Source organism: Cupressus sempervirens, chromosome 6 (assembly GCF_028749045.1).
Source record: "Cupressus sempervirens isolate cs-2001-9-10 chromosome 6, ASM2874904v1, whole genome shotgun sequence".
Classification (NCBI taxonomy): domain Eukaryota; kingdom Viridiplantae; phylum Streptophyta; class Pinopsida; order Cupressales; family Cupressaceae; genus Cupressus; species Cupressus sempervirens.
Genome location: NC_143123.1, coordinates 505030134 through 505047741, shown reverse-complemented (window position 1 = coordinate 505047741; position 17608 = coordinate 505030134). Strand labels below are relative to the sequence as shown.

The 17608-nt window shown below is 36.0% G+C and overlaps 1 protein-coding gene across 2 annotated transcripts in view; it reads right to left on the bottom strand.

Annotated features, from left to right (window-relative positions):
* Window positions 1-17608, bottom strand: part of LOC149553235 (HIPL1 protein-like) — a 72627-nt gene that overhangs the window by 43159 nt on the left and 11860 nt on the right. For both annotated transcript variants that reach the window (XM_089788703.1, XM_089788704.1), the window contains exons 3-4: window positions 1538-2341; window positions 1227-1443 (exon numbers count right to left, since the gene is read on the bottom strand). In XM_089788703.1, the coding sequence (XP_089644829.1) occupies window positions 1227-1443; window positions 1538-2341 (1021 nt within the window). The remainder of the gene's footprint in view (window positions 1-1226; window positions 1444-1537; window positions 2342-17608) is intronic.

Sequence of the window (17608 nt, the reverse complement as noted above, 5' to 3'; positions counted from 1 at the left end):
CCTACATGTCATTGTGTGCCTCTGGGGATTAGATGTCAGTTTTGTGATTGGAACCTTTGAGTTAGTATACTTTTAGAATTCTTGGACTTATAGAGGTATGTGCTATGTGATTTTGATAGCCTGTTTGGGACTTGAGATTATCTCCTTAGCACGGTGGGAGTGGACCACTTAGGTACCATGCGGTCGGGTGGTAGTGTATTTTCCACTCTTATCATTTTGAGACTTATTGAAACATCGTGGCTGATGCGTCCTTCATGATGGTGGATATGTATCCTTTTTCATTGATGATTAGCATATGTTAGATGATGTTATCTTATGCTTTTATTTGCATGTCAGATTACTTCTACATATGATGTTGTATTTATTAGGAGTGACATTCTTACTATGTAATACCGATGATCTCTTCGGTGATTTGGAATGTTACGAACAAAGGGATGGCTAGGACCCACGATGGTCTAATGATGCTAGTGACGGTTGGGAGGAACCGTGCACTTAGTTTATTATGTTTGATCTTTATGATGGATGTATATGTCTTCTATGATGATGTATCATGTGTATCATGTGATTATCTCTACTTTGATGTATCATGGATTAGAATAGGATGATGTACCTTATTCTATGTATGTATATTTTTGAACTTGTCATACCCTGTGACATGTACAGTGGATGAATGAGCATTTGAAATGTAATGTGTAATCATTGGACTTATTATTCATGTGGATGTTGTACTAGATGGATTCATGTATGTAATTCAACGTTAAGGGATCTTAAAGAATGTAATCTGTTATTTATTTTATGTTTACTTTCAGATGGACATTGCTATTGCTTCCGTTAATGTGCATAAGTTTTATGTGATATTTACTTCTATGAAAAACAAAAAAATGTTAGTGAAATTCTAGGTTAATTCTTTGGATCCCTTGGCGGTGCATTACACAGTACATGATATTGCATGAACTATCTCTATAGACTCTGCATTCATCTTTTCCGAACTTCTTTACATGCAGTATGCATTTGAATGGAAATCTGTTTTCCAAATGGTGGTAAATGACAACTACTAGCACTAAATTTGCAAGGGCTTCCAATTTTGTGTAGTGTGTGTACAACTGTACTAGGAGGTTACAACTTTTTTTAAAAATAAGAAATGATGATTACAAAAAATGACGAGAAAAATTTGCCAAAAAAAATTCATATTGTACTCACGTACAAATTTGGTTTGGAAGACTTACTAGGTATATAATCAACATCCAATCTCATAATCTTCCCCAGTAAAGATTTTTGCTTCTGTGCAAAATTATATGGGTCACCAATGCTGCCTCCATCTCCCATCATAAAATATAGATAATTATCATTGGGTCCAAACAGAATTTGACCTGCATGATGGGCTGTATATGGAAGACCCATGGTGAATATTCTTCTAATTTCTGTTGGATTAGCGAATGTAGCCTGCCAAAATCATACATGGTGATTTTTCGAACATATTAATATATCTGACTGGTATATTTTAGAAAACCAAAAGAGACATCCAAATAAATATTACCTGAGAAGGTGAAGTAGAAGTGCCATTGGCAGAGTATTCTGCAATTACACTATGATACTGGCAAGGTAATGCTCCATTATCTTTACTCAACTGTGAAGGATCACATCCCACATCAGAATTACAAGCACATCTTCCTTCACAATTTGAATTCTTTGTCTTATCACAATTATATGAAACAAAGAATCGGCCATTCTTCTCAAAATTTGGATGAAAAGCTAATCCCACCAATCCAAATTCTGCATCAGCAATCAAGTGGTCACTTAAATCTAAAAATGGATGTGTTCTATTTAAGATCAGTTGCTTCCTAGAGCCACTGTCTGGTAATGTAGCCAGCCACACTTGACCTGCCTGACTTGCTAAGAATGCACGATTGGACCCATCAGGATGAGGAACCAAGTTGAGATAGGCTTCATCTCCAATCCTCTCAAAGCAAACACCTTCAATAGTAGATTCATTTTGAGTGACGTTGGGTACAAGAACATTTCCATTAAAACATGAGGCACCATCAATTATTGTGCCTCCAAAAGCTTCACAAAAATCATTTTTTGACTGCCAAAGTTCAGTAAGCTTTGCATGTGTCATATTCATTGGCAATCCCAATGTCCCTCCTTTCAATAAAGATGCAAATGGAGAATTTGTGATAGAAACATTTTGGCATGCATTCCAAAGATGGGAACAATAGCTTTGTTCAATGGTGTCATTTGTTGAAGAATTTTCTCTTACAGTTGAATTGCACAATACAGGAATCACACGCTGTTCTAGGATTTGATTTTGAAATAGGTCTGCTGCAAATTGGTCGCATTGCTACAAGTATGCAAAACAGAATATGGAGAATTGGAAATAATGAATGACAAAGGAAAGAACAGTGGAAATTTCAAAACTGAGCAAAACTAAATCAAGATAATTATCTGGAGAGCTGTCAAAGCACAATTAAAATACTTCTTTGAATAATGTGAATCCAGGTTGAAAGGTGAGGATCAACACGTCTATTTATCAATTTGCGTGCCCAGTGAATTCAAATAATGTAACTACTTTGCAATTAATTGTGTTGAATAAGCCATAGATTATGTATACTGAGAAAAGTAAATATAAAAACAATGCCTTAGATGGGCAGCCTAAGAAACCAAATAATTATCCAAAGGAAAAATTTGCAGCATAAATTAAAGTAAACAAAATTTATCCAATACATTACTACAACATTGAAAAGAACATAAAACTGAAATGACATTTCCTCCTAAATAGGATCTTGATACCATAGGAAGCTGCTAAGTCATATTGCAATACAATGGGTATAAAACAATGCACTGAAAAAACACCTTGAAAAATGACCTGAAAGAAGGTTCAGGGACTGCTGCCACCAAACCTCCTGGGAAGGTAATACCCCTTGTGCAGGGTTCTACAGTTCATAAGAGGTATAAAGCATGCACAAAGTATACAACACATATCCGACATATGGTTGTTTTATTTTGAAGGTAAATGCAAAAGGCAGTTAATGAAAATGAAGTTTTCTTTGAGTCAGAGTCATGCTATAAATGAGATAAAGGATACAACAATAGAATGTAACTCAAAAGACAGTGGCCAAGTTGGTTAGATATTTTAGAAAGTGATGCAAGAGCATCCTAGATGTAAGGGAAATCTTGCATCACTCAAAAATACTTTTGTTTTGTCTTTTTCAATAAGGGCTATCTCAGGGCAAAGTTGTTTATGGGAGCTTACTATTTTTAGTAAGTTAGTTGTTCAAGCTTAGAATGTTTCAGTTTCTTCCCTAGAGATTCAATTCTAGATATATCAGCATGTTAGTAAAGTTTCATTGCAATATCAAGTCTATTTGTGAAGTTATTTGAAAAAAATAACTATTAGCAGCAAGGTATAAAAACTTGGAACTCAATTTTGAAGGCTTTAGAGGCTTTGAAAAGGGGTCAAAGCACTGTCAAACCTCCCCTGATTGGAGCTTGTACAAGTCAAGTGTTGTAGAGCAATTTGTGGCATTTCTGAAATTGGGTCATAATAGCTAATCACAACAACTGGCGATGAGTTATGGTCTCCAAAAGTTGTGCTACCTAAAATCAAAGAAAATGAAATTTCTTCAAAATTTCTTTTGATTTATGAAAGTTAATGGGGCCTACTCTAATATAATAAAATATAAATAATACTATCTTAGCATTGGTTAGCCTCAAAGTTTAGAGTTAAAATTTGTAGAACCTTTTTGGATGGTGGGAAATTGCCCATATAATGAAGGCTCGTAGGGTTGTCTAGGACAATTCTGGATAGATATGGTGGTTTTGTCCTACAAAATATTGTAAGGAAAATGCCCATGTGGCTTTACATGTTTTATTTCTGAATATTATAATTCCATTTTATTGGAGATAATAAGAAGCCAATTTTTTATTTTTCCAAATTGTTGTTATTTCTCTATTTTGTTCAGCCTATTCGTGTTAATAAGGGGAGTACCCTTCATCAAGTGGTATCAGAGCAAGAGTTCATGAGTGTGTAGATAAATTACCAACTGTGAAGCAATATGCATCAAGACCATAGTTGTGGGTTTCAGCGATAAGCACAAAAATGCCTCCACGAAGGAACCATGGCAGAAGAGGGTTTTAAAGTCCTCTAGAGACAAGTGCAAGCATTGCAAGAGGAGATTCATAGAAGAATGAATATTGTGCAAGAGATGAAAGTGAGGAGGAATTCAAAGAAGGGCAGCTTGAACAAGAAGTGCCATAAGGGAACCCTAAGGAGGATAGGCTTTAGATTGGAAAGAGACCAAAGATTGAAGTCCCCACATTTTTAGGAAATCTTAACCCAGAGGAACTGATCAATTGTAACTATGAATTATAAGAATAATTTAAGTATGAAGATATCGAAGAACATGTGAGGGTCAAATTTGCAAAGGCCGAATTGAAGGGTCATGCAAAGATTTGGCGGCAAGAGATTCAGTTGGAGCGAAACAAAAGAGAAAAGGATAAAATCACAAGATGGGATTGGATCATGGAGAAATTGAAGAGAAAATTCAATTCTATCGATAATGAACTTGATTTGTTGAAGAAAATGTAGGGGTTGAAGCAAGCAAGAAGATTTCTCAAGAGTATACAGAAGAGTTCTATCGAGTCCTTATCAAAACAAGCCATGGAAAAGTTGACAAGGAGAAAGTTGTCTGTTACCTCAATGAGTTGAGGCCAAGTATTCAGGATGAGTTGAGTCTAGTTAGAATGACCAATATTGAAGAGGCATATTAGTTTTCCTTAAGGGTGGACAAAAAAATTGAACAAGAAGTTTGAAAGCAAGCAAGGTGGAGGAGGTCATAGTGGAAGATCTAGCAAACGATCTTTTGGAGGCCGAAATAAAGACTAGAAAGAGAGTGATGAGGCAAGTAGCAGTCGAAATCAGAGCAGTCATTCATGTGATCCGGATAATAGGGGTCAAAGAGAAAGAGGGAAAGGACCAGGAAGAGGAGGTTTTCGTGGGGACATGTTTCCATTGTGGAGAAGGTCATAGAGCCTAAGTGCCCTCAAGATCAATGGAGAACCAAGAGACCACCAAAAGAAAATGCATGAGTTGTGCATGTAGATGAAGATGCCAAATCATCACATTTTGAAGATGCTAAGAGAGGAGAACTCTTGGTTACAAGAAGAGTCATGTTGAGTGATAAGAATGCACATGAATAGAGGAAGAATTTGTTCCGCACCAGGTGCAAATGTAATGGTAAAGTATGCAAAGTCATGATCGATAGTAGCAATACATATAATCTTGTTTCTGAGAAAATGGTTAATAAGTTGAAGTTAGAAAGAAAGAAACATCTGAACCCCTACCGCATTGCTTGGTTACAAAAAGATTATAAGGCTTTGGTTAATGAGCAATGTCTTGTAAAGTTTTAGATTGAAACTATCATGATGATATTCTGTGTGATATTATGCCTATGGATGTTTTCTATTTTTTTTTGGGAAGGCACTGGTAGCTTGATCATTGTGTAGTACATGATGGGTATGAAAATACCTATTATTTGATAAAGGATGGAGTGCAACATAAGCTGAAGTGATTGAAGGAAATAAAAGAAAAGGCAAATAGCAATGCTCGAATATGTTTAGTTGAAGGAAGAAAGTTTCTAGAAGGTATGAGGCATGGGAATATGTGTTCCATTTTAATTCCAAAAGATGGTAAAGAGGAAGTAGAAGATGTACCAACAGATTTCTTGGATGAGTACTAGGATATTCTATCTGATAATGTGCCTAATGGATTGCCACCAGTGTGAAAGATCAGCCATCAGATGGATCTGATTCTAGGAGCTAATTTGTCGAATAAGGCAACTCACAAAATGACTCTAGTAGAAAGTCAAAAATTGAATAGACAAGTACAAGAGTTGTTGCAGAAAGGGTTAATTCGAAGGAGTCTAAGTCATGTGTTGTACAGCAGTATTAGCACAAAAGTAAAAAGGAGAATGAAGGATGTCTACAGATTTTAGAGATATCAATTAGATCACTATCAAGTAGAACTTTCCCTCGCCAAGGATGGATGATATTATTGTTTGAGTAGATCTATGCATTTCACAAAGATAGATCTAAAGACTGGATATCACTAAATCCAAATCTGAGAAGGAGATGAATGGAAGACATCTTTTAAGACAAAGGAGGGCTAGTATGATTAGTTAATCATGCCTTTTAGGCTAACCAATGCACTGAGCACATTCATATTGCCCATGAACGAGGTAATGAAAGAACTTCTAAGTAAATTTGTCATTGTTTATTTAGATGATATTTGATATTCCATAAGACATTGGAGGTGTGCATAATGCATATTTAGAGTGATTAAGAGGCTAAGGGAAGAGAAATTATTGATTAATCTAAAGAAGTGGAGTTTTGTAAAGGAGTTAGTATATCTCAGATTTGTAGTTTTAGCAGAAGGTTTCAAAATGGACCCAGAGAAGGTGAAGGCTATCCTTGAATGGTCTACTCCAAGTAGTGCTAGTGAGGTAAGATCTTTTTGGAGAGCACACAAATATACTGAGAGCGGGAGGGGGAGGGGGGGAATCAATATATTAACAAATTTTGCCAATTTATAACTTTTATCCAAACAATTAACTTCAAGTGCTGAAATAAACAATTATGCACATGAACACAATAACGCAAAATTTACGTGGAAACCCAATGTGGGACAAAACCATGGCAAATAAATGCTTTTTTATATAAACTTTTCTTTTACAATGATTTGCAGGCTTCAACCTACTAGAGGCTCCAACCTCTGTTTATGAGCATTGAGTCACTCTGGCTTCGACCTACTAGAAGAACCAACTCCTACTTTTGTCTTCGTGAGCACCAACCCACTATACACAAACTGTTCTTCCACCTTAGTAATGTTGCTTACTCAACTGATGATGGATGCTTTAATCAACCTTTTTATACTCCTTTGAGTATGTATATTCTATCTTTCTTGATTATTTACATCTGCATAATTACTTCTTTTATATCTGCCCCAATCTGCATGATGTTATGTGTACTTACATTTCTTTTAGTTCATTCTTTAAATTTATATATCAATTAGTAGATCTGTATTCATATCTTTGATTTCTGTACACTGTCACATAGATTTGTTCTTCATATATTCCTCCCACCTTTCTTCTCTCATACTTCTGTTCTCATTCCTTTTTGACCATCATATATAAATATGTACATTGTATACATATAACTTCAACACACTGTATCTTAAACTGAATGTATATGCATATATTCTTTAATGCGCAGTTTCCTTATTTACTGCTCATTTCACCATGTATATCTCTTCTGATTTTATCATCTAATTCCCCACTTTATTCTTCGTTCATTCCTTCATTTTATATCTGAATAATATGTCTCTTTCTAAGGACACCTTTTTGTTTTAACTGATTTTTATAATTTAATCCAAATAATTAAATCCACCCTCTTGTCATATATAATGTCTTTATATTAATTAACACTTGCTTACAAACAAATGTTGTTTTTAACATCCATATCATTGCTGACTAATACATGTTGGGCTTCTTCTTTAATCAATACTATTTAATTATTCTGTGACCTGTAGTTATCAGAAAACATCCAATGCCATTTACTTGTGACCCTCCACAAATACACGATACTGTTGCCGAGAACACCAATCTTCTATTGTTTGCACCAGACATTCTAATTCAGATCGTCGTCTTTGTCATTTTGCAACTTTTTTCGATCAAAGATTATTGTATGAATTTGGTCAACCTCTCAACTTCGCTGACTCATCTGTAAATCATTTCCGCTCAATATTTTGTTCAATCATTTTATCTTTACATACCATTCTTGGTGGTTCTTCGGTTCACGGGCTGTGCATTTTAAGTTCATCGTTGTAGATATGTTATTTTATCTTTTTGACCTATAATCGCAGCTTTTTAATAATTCCATGGCATATATCGCTGCTATGTATACGAAGTTCTTTGGTATATAATATATTTGATCATATATTAGTTGCTCTAGGTTTCTCTCCGCTCCAATGCTTAGTCCCCCTTTTTTTATCTCAGCACGTTCTTTGTCGCTGATAGGATTAAACTCGTATCTCCTTTTTTTTGGCAGGTTCTTATTGCTGCTTATTGTTATCTGGACTTTGTTTTACATTCTTGCCTCTAGTAACTTTATGGCACAACACTATTTCTGATGGGTTTTTATCTCTGCATCATATTCCTTCATTAACTATTGCTGCTATGTGTATCTTCTTTTGACCTGTTCACAAAATGATGCCATATTTCTCTGTCAGGGCACTTTTTGATCCCTCACGTTGATTCTCTTCAATTCTGTTTGTATTATGTTTCTTTCGAATGATTGACAATTTGTCACACATAAGACAACTCACACATGATTGATGACAGGACACTATCGAAATTTTTATTCAATCCATTGGTGATGTTGATTCAAGTCTTCTGATTTGGACGTTGGATAAAAGCTTCTTCCACAATGAGACTTGGCCTCATCAGTATCGTTTTTCACATCTCTGTTTGAATGAATATATTCATCACGATTCATGCTCGATACTATTATTGGACTTCAGAATTTTTACAAGCTTTTAATATTATTATCCTCTTATTACTAAGCTCCTTTATTGTCATCACACATTTCATATATCCCGTCATATGATGTTTTTGTCTTTTATCAGACTTCTATTTCGTCTTCATATTTGAGAGGTTAATAAAAGACTCCTGTTCAAAATACATGCGATCTGTAAGCTTACAAATATGTTATCTGGAGTATGCTATTCGTTGAAATCTTCATGTTGTATATGCAGCTCCTCCTTAGTTTGCTACTGATTATTAACTTTGTATGATTACTGTATTCTGCAACAGTATACTCATCATATTTATCACTCACTTGGAATCGCTGCAATAGATTATTCTTCTAGACTTTATTGTTTATTGTTTCTGTTTTCATATGTATATGCTCGATGCTTATTTGCTTGCTCATAGTTCATTTGTGGTTGCTCTCTATACATCTCATGTCCTTGACTTTGACATCAATGACAACATTTCCATCACTTTTTATGATTTGGCCAGCTTTTACAGAAAGTTTATCGGAAGTTTTAGTAATGTCTGTGGACCCTTAACTGAAATAACGGAAGGGGATGGAAAAGAGTTTACGTGGACTACTGGAGCAGAGAAGAGTTTTGAGTTGTTGAAACATAAAGTTATAGAACATGTTTTAGCACTTTCAAATTTCAATAAGGTGTTTCAAGTGCAGTGTGATGGTAGTGGTAATGCCATTAGAGTTGTTTTGAGATAAGAAGGTAGACCTATTGTTTTTTCGGTGAGAAGTTAAATGATGCCGAAAGATAATATTTTATTTATGATCAAGAGTTTATGCTATAGTTTAGGCATTGAAGAAGTGGAGACATTATCCTTTTCCTAAGTTTGTTTTATATACTGATCATCAAACCTTGTAATATTTCAATAGTCAAGGAAAGTTGAATCAGCAACATTTGAAATGGATTGAGTTTTTTAGAGTTATAATTTTCTTTGGAAACATAGTAGTAGGAAGTCTAATAGGGTTGCAAATGCTTTTAGTGGGAGATAGATTTTGTTGACAGAGAGGCAAGTTGAGGTTGTTGGGTTCAAGGAACTCAAGAGTTTGCATCAAAAGGATCTTGATTTAAAGTGAAGCTTGGAAAGATTATACATAACCTATTACTCTAGATACCAGGTGGTTAGACTTCATCATCCAGGATGGTATGTTATTCAAAGGGATTCAATTGCACACTCCAAGGAGTTCTATGAGGGAGAATCTCATCGAGGATAATAAGAGTGGAGGGCTAGATGGACAATTTGGTTGAGATAAAACCATTGCTATGGTTAGTGAGTATTATTACTAGTCACAGTTACAACAAGAAGTTAAGAAATTGTACAAAGTTGTAGAGTATGTCAGATGGCAAAATGAGTAAAGCAAAATATTATATCAGTCATTACATGTGCCAAAGAAGCCAAGGGAGGATATCAGTATGGACTTTGTTCTTGATTTACCAAAGACTCACGAGGGCACGATTCAATTTATTTTTTGTGTGGTGGTTGATAGGTTTCCAAACATGACGTATTCCATTCCTTGTAAGAAGACTAATGATGGTTTTCAAGTGGCATAGTTATTTTTTAGAGAACTGATGACACTACATGGTCTACTAAACAACATAGTTTCAAATTAAGACACCAAGTTTGTTGCGTACTTTTGGCAAACATTTTGGAATAAGCTAAAGACAGATTTGAAGTTTAGCTCAACATATAACCCACAAACTAATGGGAAGACAGAATTGGTGAATAGGGGTTTGGGAAATTTCTTGTGTTGTTTGTTTGAGGATAAACCAAAGGGATGGGATTCAACTTTATGATAGGCAAAGTTTTCTTATAATAATTCTGTCAATAGGAGCATTGGCAAATCACCATTCTAGTAGTATATGGAAGTAGTCCCATAAATGCTTTTGAATTAAGGAAGTTGGACAAAGGGGAGACAAGTAGTGCTGAAGCTGAAGATCTTGCAAAACACTTGAAGACCATGGATGAAGAGGTAAGGAAGTGCATTACTAAAATGAATACACAGTACAAGGCTAAGGCAGATGAGAAAAAGAGGCATAAGAACTTTCAAATTGTAGATGAAATCATAGTTCATTTGAGAAAGGAGCGATTTCCAGTGAGAACATTTGATAAGTTTAAGACGAAGAAGTTTGGACCATGAATGATATTGAAGAAGCATAATCTAGGAAATGCCTATGAAGCAGAATTGACTAGTGAACTGAATATTTCACCAGTATTTAACATTTCAGATCTGACAAAGTATCTTGAAAGAGGTGTTGAAGATTAGGTCACAAAAGCAAAATGGAATATTCCAACAACTACTTTAGCGATAGAAGAGATTGAGAACATTTTGGATAGTTGTGTTGGTAGAAGCACAATAGGTCGACCTAGCAAGTTACATTAAATATACACTCAGGTTGGCACAAACTAAGCTGAAAGGACATGCTGCTTTATGGTGGAAAGAACTGCAAAGAGATAGAGAAGAGGAAGGTAAATTGAAGATCACTGGATGGAGATTGATGGTGACAAAAATTGAAGGCTAAGCTCATTTGTGTTGATTATAAACTTGAATTGTTTAAGAGATTGCAGAATCTAAAGCAGAAGGATATAACTGTGAAATATTATACTGAGGAGTTTTTTAAGTTAACAATTCAGTATGAACATAGAGAATTGTCTAAAGAAAAGGTGGCTAGATATATTAATGGTTTGAGATTCAATACTCAAGATGAGATTCGTATGTTGAAGATTGATTCAATTGAGGATACTTATCAGTATGCTCTGAGAATAGAAGAAAAGTTAAAGAGAAGACATCAAGGCAATCTCGAGGGAAGGAGAAGTAGGTGAACGATAAATAGATTGTTGGAGATGAACCAAAACCTATGGAATAGAAGAAAAGAATAGACAGAGGTGCATCTAAGGGTACTTGCTATAGATTTGGTGAAGGTCATAGATCTTTTGAATGTTCCTAGAAGGAAAGTGATAAAAAAAGTTGCTCTGGTTAACGAGAACGTGGATTCAATTAATGAGCCTAAGATAGAGGGGGATAATTTGCTGATTTGAAGAGTGTTACTTGGCAAGAAGGTACTAAAACCTTGTCAAAGAAGGAATTCATTTAGGACTCGTAAGTTTGGAGGTAAATGCTAGAATGTGATTGTGGATAGTGGTAATACTAATAACTTAGTTGCCAAGGAGATGGTTCAGAAACTTGGTTTAAAGAGAGTGAGACATCCTTGTCCTTATAGAATCAGTTGGTTGCAAGATGAACATACTTTGGAAGTGAGAGAGCAGTGTCTTGTGAATTTTCAGATTCGATAGTATGTTGATCAAGTGTTGTATGATATTGTGGAAATGAGTTCTTGTCACATATTACTTGGTAGATCTTGGTAGTATGATTGCAGGGAAGTGCATGATTGTGTCAAGAATGTGTTTATAGTTGAGAAAGGTGGTAGGAAGCATTTCCTAATTCTTTTGCAGAATGTAGAGCTTGGTAGGAGGAACTTGAGTTTTGGTAGGTGAGTTGAGTTGAAGGATTCTTGAAGGGTTAGAGATCATCATGGAAAACAAACACGTGGTACATTGAGGAAGGATGTGAACAAGCAGAGTAAATAGTTGTTTGTTGCTAGAAAAGGATTTGTAGAAGTGCAAGCGTGTACAAGTTGATAAATTGGAGGGCATGTATATGAAGAACTAGTTCAAGGTTTATGTGTTGAACCCTGAAAGATGTTCTTCCAGTTGTTAAGAACATCTTTTCTTTGCACCTAGGGTGTCTGATGCAGGAGCATCCTAAGGAAGTCAGCAATCCTATATGCAGGAGCATGGAGCTCGTATTTGTGGACTAATGGTTCATGTAGTTGGAGATGTGTTTGAGGAACATTGGGGAACCTTTTCCTTAATGCACATAAAGTTAGGAGCAATCATGTTGGAGTTAGTGCCGTTTTCGTGGCTATTGGTAACATGTTTCTGATTTATTGGCAGATTTTGGAGATCGTATCTACGAGCTTCGATCCAAGGGAGTTGGCGTGTGTGCTCTTGGATTTGGATAGTTGGATGGCACGTGGACCTATGCCCAAGGGCATGTACTTTCATGCCGTCATTTGAGTTTGTTATGCACTGTAAACTTGGGGCTTGTCCTAAGTATTTAGTTATTTCATGTATTTAATGCCTATTGCCAAGCCGGCTTGTGGCTTGAGGGTTTATTTAATGTGAGTATTTATTTAATGTAACTTGCTAGGACAACTTGTGGCTTGGTTCAGTATAAGTAGAGGGTCTTTTCTTGTCTAGATTTATTTGATGGAGCATGGAGTTCAGCATGGAGTAGCTAAGAGGAGCAAAGTTTGGCAGAGCTAGTAGCTCAGTGTTGGCTTGGGAAACAAGATGGTTGCTTGGTGGCTTGCAAGCACAAGTTAAGATTATTCTTGGAGTTTCTACCAGATTGTGGGTCTTGGCTAGCTAGCAGAGTTTGGATCTTGAGAGGTCTTGCAGAACTGTTATTGTAATTGCTTTGTATTTGGCTGTAACCCGAAAGACCTTACAGTCGGGCATGTTGGATGAAAATCTTCTGATTCTATTATGAGAATTGGCATTGTTTTAGATCTAAATCTCTGTGTTATTGTTTATTTTCTGTTGTGTGGTTATTTGCTAGGGGGCTAGGACATCTCCTTTAGGGATTCTCCTACCTTGCATTGCATCTACAAATTTATATTAATTACATATTCAGTTTGTAGATAGGTTATGCATATATTTGAAGTCTATTGATATTCAAATTGTTTACATGTTTCAAATTTTATTAAAGAGAAATTTCAGAGTTTGTAATAAGCTGTAATTTCTAATTTATTATTATTTTTGGGTTGTTGCTCAAGCTATGAGTGGGTGCTCAAATTTGAAAGATTTTTTGCTCTTAGAATAGGGGTTTGGTGGCTCCTTAGGCTTGGTGCCCTTAAACATTGTAATTGAAGTTATTCGTGAGGATGGATTAGGATAGTAGATCCTAGTAGCATTTCTCACCATGGTTTTAACTTTTTTCCTTCTTGAGTTTCCATGTAAAATCTTGTGCATTGTTTCTTGTGTGGTCGCATCTTCTTTGGTTTCAGTTATGATTCCTTTTAGATTTTAGTTTGAAGTTTGATGAGTACCATTAAATTTTTTAATTGCACTAATGTTAAAATTTAACTACTATTGCTTCACTTCCATTCCTCCTTATAGTAGAATTGTGTTTTTCATAAACTAAAGGTCGGGTATCACCAGTAGGCAACAATCCAATTGATTTCACTTCCACACAATCTATCCCCTGCTCAATAAAAGCATGTGGATGCAAAAACATTGGAAGTTTCACATATCAGCCAACTTCAAACTTCAGTTTATATAGTGTGAGCTAGAAGTATCCTGTGCTCAATAAAAGCACCTGGATGCAAAAACATTGGAAGTTTCACATATCAGCCAACTTCAAACTTCAGTTTATATAGTGTGAGCTAGAAGCAACCACAGTAGTATTGATGATACCCATAATTAAAATTTCTATTTAAATTCATATTTGATTTTTGTAAGTATTACATTTTTAAAATGAAATATATTGATATTACATTAGAGCATAAAGACTGTTAGCCGCATTTTGAACTTAGTTCTATTTTTCTTGAGTCTTTGAGAAGAGTCTTGAATAAGAAATTTGAACCTTGAACTTGAACCTATCGGTTCAAAGTTCAAAGGTTCAATGTCACCTTTTCTAAGTCTTAGGAAACTTTTCTTAAGTTCAACCTTTGTCGAGTCAGAGCTTTGAACTTGAACCTTGAACTTATCGTTTCAAAGTTCAAAGTTCATTGTTTTACTCTTACTCACCCGACATGAAGTGTTGTGTTTCATAGCGGATTCTAGTGCTTTGCTCGAAGTTGAACTTTGAACTCCTTATGGTCAATTCAAGTTCATAGTTCAGTGTAAAGAAAGTCAGTCTAAGTAATTTCAGGTCAGTTTTGATGAGCACTTGGTTCCAATATTTTCTTGGCGGGATGAACTTGAATCTTGAATTGATTATGTTATGGTTTAAAGATTAAAAATTCCTAAGCTTAACAGCCACTTGCCTATAGATACGTGGTTGTAGAGAGATGCTAAATCTTACCGAGAAAGGTGAAAAGACATGTAATCAATAATAATTGGTGAAGGTGGCGGCGCAAAGAGACTCATATGTGCAGAAGTGAAGGTACTCATTAATGTGCAAGGAGATTTGACAAATCCATACTTTCCCAATCATTAAGTGAGTTTGTCCTTTAGGTATGTGTTTCCATAAAACCCCTTTTCTAGTTAATGCCATGATTTTCTGAAAGAAGCAAATTGATGTGTCTACCAGAGCGTGAAAGTGAATAATGAGTAGTGTCTGCGTTAGGAGATTTTGTGAAATGCAAGCACGGTGAGTCTACATTCCCTTCTCTAAACCCTTGCTTTCGGTAAAATTTTAAGGATATTTGTCTGGTTTCTTTTTATACCTTGTTTAGCATTGCAAGTTGAGACTAGCTTATTCTCATGGCCATCCCTCATCCTAAATTACCCAAAGAAAAGAAACCAGGACCATTAATGAGCTTTTCCCAAAATTAGGAGACATAGCCCTTGTAGACGAAGAAATTGAAAAGGTAGTGGGTAGGTTAAAAAATGCCCGACTTGGTGCCATGGTCAAACATGTCTCTAAAAGTGGTCTTATCCAAGTCATTCATTTTCCTAAAGCTATACCCTACCCTGAGCTGGTATTAGAGTGTAGAGACAAATATGATGCAGCCGAGAGATGCATCCAAAATTTTAATAGTGAAGTTTTGGTATATGTGACCCATGTTACCGTCATGGAAGCCCTACGAATTCCACCCAAAGAAGTGTATTAGGAATGGACTATCAGTTTAGCATATTCCCAATTTACAACCAATTCCAAGGACTATAATAACGCAATCGCTAAGAATTGGTTGTTGAAGCCTAAGAAAGGCGGCTCTCCCCTGGCAAAACCTCTAACTAGAGAACATATGATACTAGAAGTTAGGGATGCAATTATTTTTCTAAATAGGGTGAAGGGGAATCAACATGCCTTCTTGTGGGAAATGTGGATGTGCTTCTTCATCCAGAATGTGCTTGATGGAGGTAAATATATTGATTGAGCCGAAGTCATTGCAGGCAAGCTGCATGAAGAAATTTCTCAGGTCTCCGAGACTTCAAGGTTTTATATGTCATCCAATATGTTCTACGTTTTGGCTTGTTACAGACAATGGGAGGGTTTACCCCATGAGATATGGGTAGATAATATGGCCATATATGATTATTACCCGTTATTGCAAAAAAGGAGAAATTTGGAGGATTTCCGCAGGGTTCAAGATACTTTACTAGCCAAAGTGGTGTTTGAATTACAAGGTAAAGAAAACAAAAGGTTGTCAGAGGAGGCCATGCAATAGATTACATAGTTGGTAGCTATTTCACACAATTTCCTAAATATACTTACTTAAGGGTTGGAGGATTTCAGGGAAAGCCCTTAAAGTTACCAAAGTATTGCTTGGACAAATATGCCTTGATTGAGGTGTGCTACCAAATTGTTGAGGTTAATAAGAATTGCAAAGCTAGAAAAGGATCTGGGTATATTTTCCCTATTGAGCCAGGTCACTACTACTATAAATATATCCAAGATGCTCTAAGCCTGAAGGAAGAATTGAAAACCATGAATCTACAACCTCACTCTGCTAGGCCTAAATTCGACGATAAGAATTTCACCATGTCCCAATTTGAACTCGACCCTTCATTTGTTCATGAACCTCATGAAGAAGACTATTGGGTGGACTATGAAGATGATCTCAAGGTAAGGAAGAGATTATGGTCTTGGTTTACCATAAGACAAATTGTGGAATTCAGGCTTCCCATGAAAATATCTAGAATTGAAGAAGTAGAAGACAAAGAGGTCTTGGACCCTATGTACATAGAACAAGTTGAAGCCCTCCCCGTGGCCAGTTTGGACTAGGAAAAGCCAGAAGAGGATGACCTCCATGCAAGAACTATCCCTATTATTGATAGAACAAAAGCTTGGCTCAAGAAGAAAAGACAGTCGAAGCCAAAGAGAATAGTGTATCACCTAGTTTAGTAGTGTAAATTGAATACTAGCTATTAAGGAAAGCAATAACAATACTAAAATGAGTAAACACTTAAGATAGGACTGATTTGTTATCACCACAAATGGAGGCAAACCAAGAATGGTAAGCTCCAAATGGTATAACACAATGATACAATAGATTTGTCCCCGATTTAAGGTATGTGTGCTCACAAGTATAGCTCAAGCTTTAGATGGATGGATGGAGTGAATGAAGCAAGGTTTCAACAATGGATTCATCGAGTGATTCCAACATTATAATAGTATTTTGGTAGTTTATGAGCTCTCAAAATAGCATTATAACTTTGCATGGAAGGTGGATTATTTTGTGAAGGGAGGAGGTTCAATTTATAGGCCAAGGGTTGGAGAAATGGAGGGCCAAGATGCAAGGATGGCAAGATGGTGAGAGAGGGCTAGGATGCACTCAAAGGGGAGCACAAGGATTGTGCTAGTTTAGCACCAATGGGGAGGTGACACTTGTCACAAGGAGGATGAGTGCAAGAGGATAGGATAAGGGTTGGTCAAAGGCTTGATGAGGGTGGTTGAGTATGTAAGAGTCATTAGTGAGGATGGGAGAGGTGTAAGAGATGTGTACGGGTCATTTATGTTGGAGGGTGAGGGGAGAAGATATTTGTTGACTTTGGCTTGGGTTAGCAAGTCTTAACCCATGCTTAAAGTTGTGCACATGATTAGAAGAGGATTTAGGATTAGCTTAGAAGGGGGATTAAGGGTGAGTGATTTAGCTTTGATGGGATGGGTTAGTTAGGAGGCTAAGTGAGGTTAGTATGGGTGAATGGGTTGGATTAGGGGTTAGGATAGGGTTTTAGGATTTTAGATATTTTATTAAATGATTTATTCAACAAAATGAGAATATGGAATTAAATTGAATAGATTTGATGATTTATCCAATTTAATAGAGGAAATAGGGATT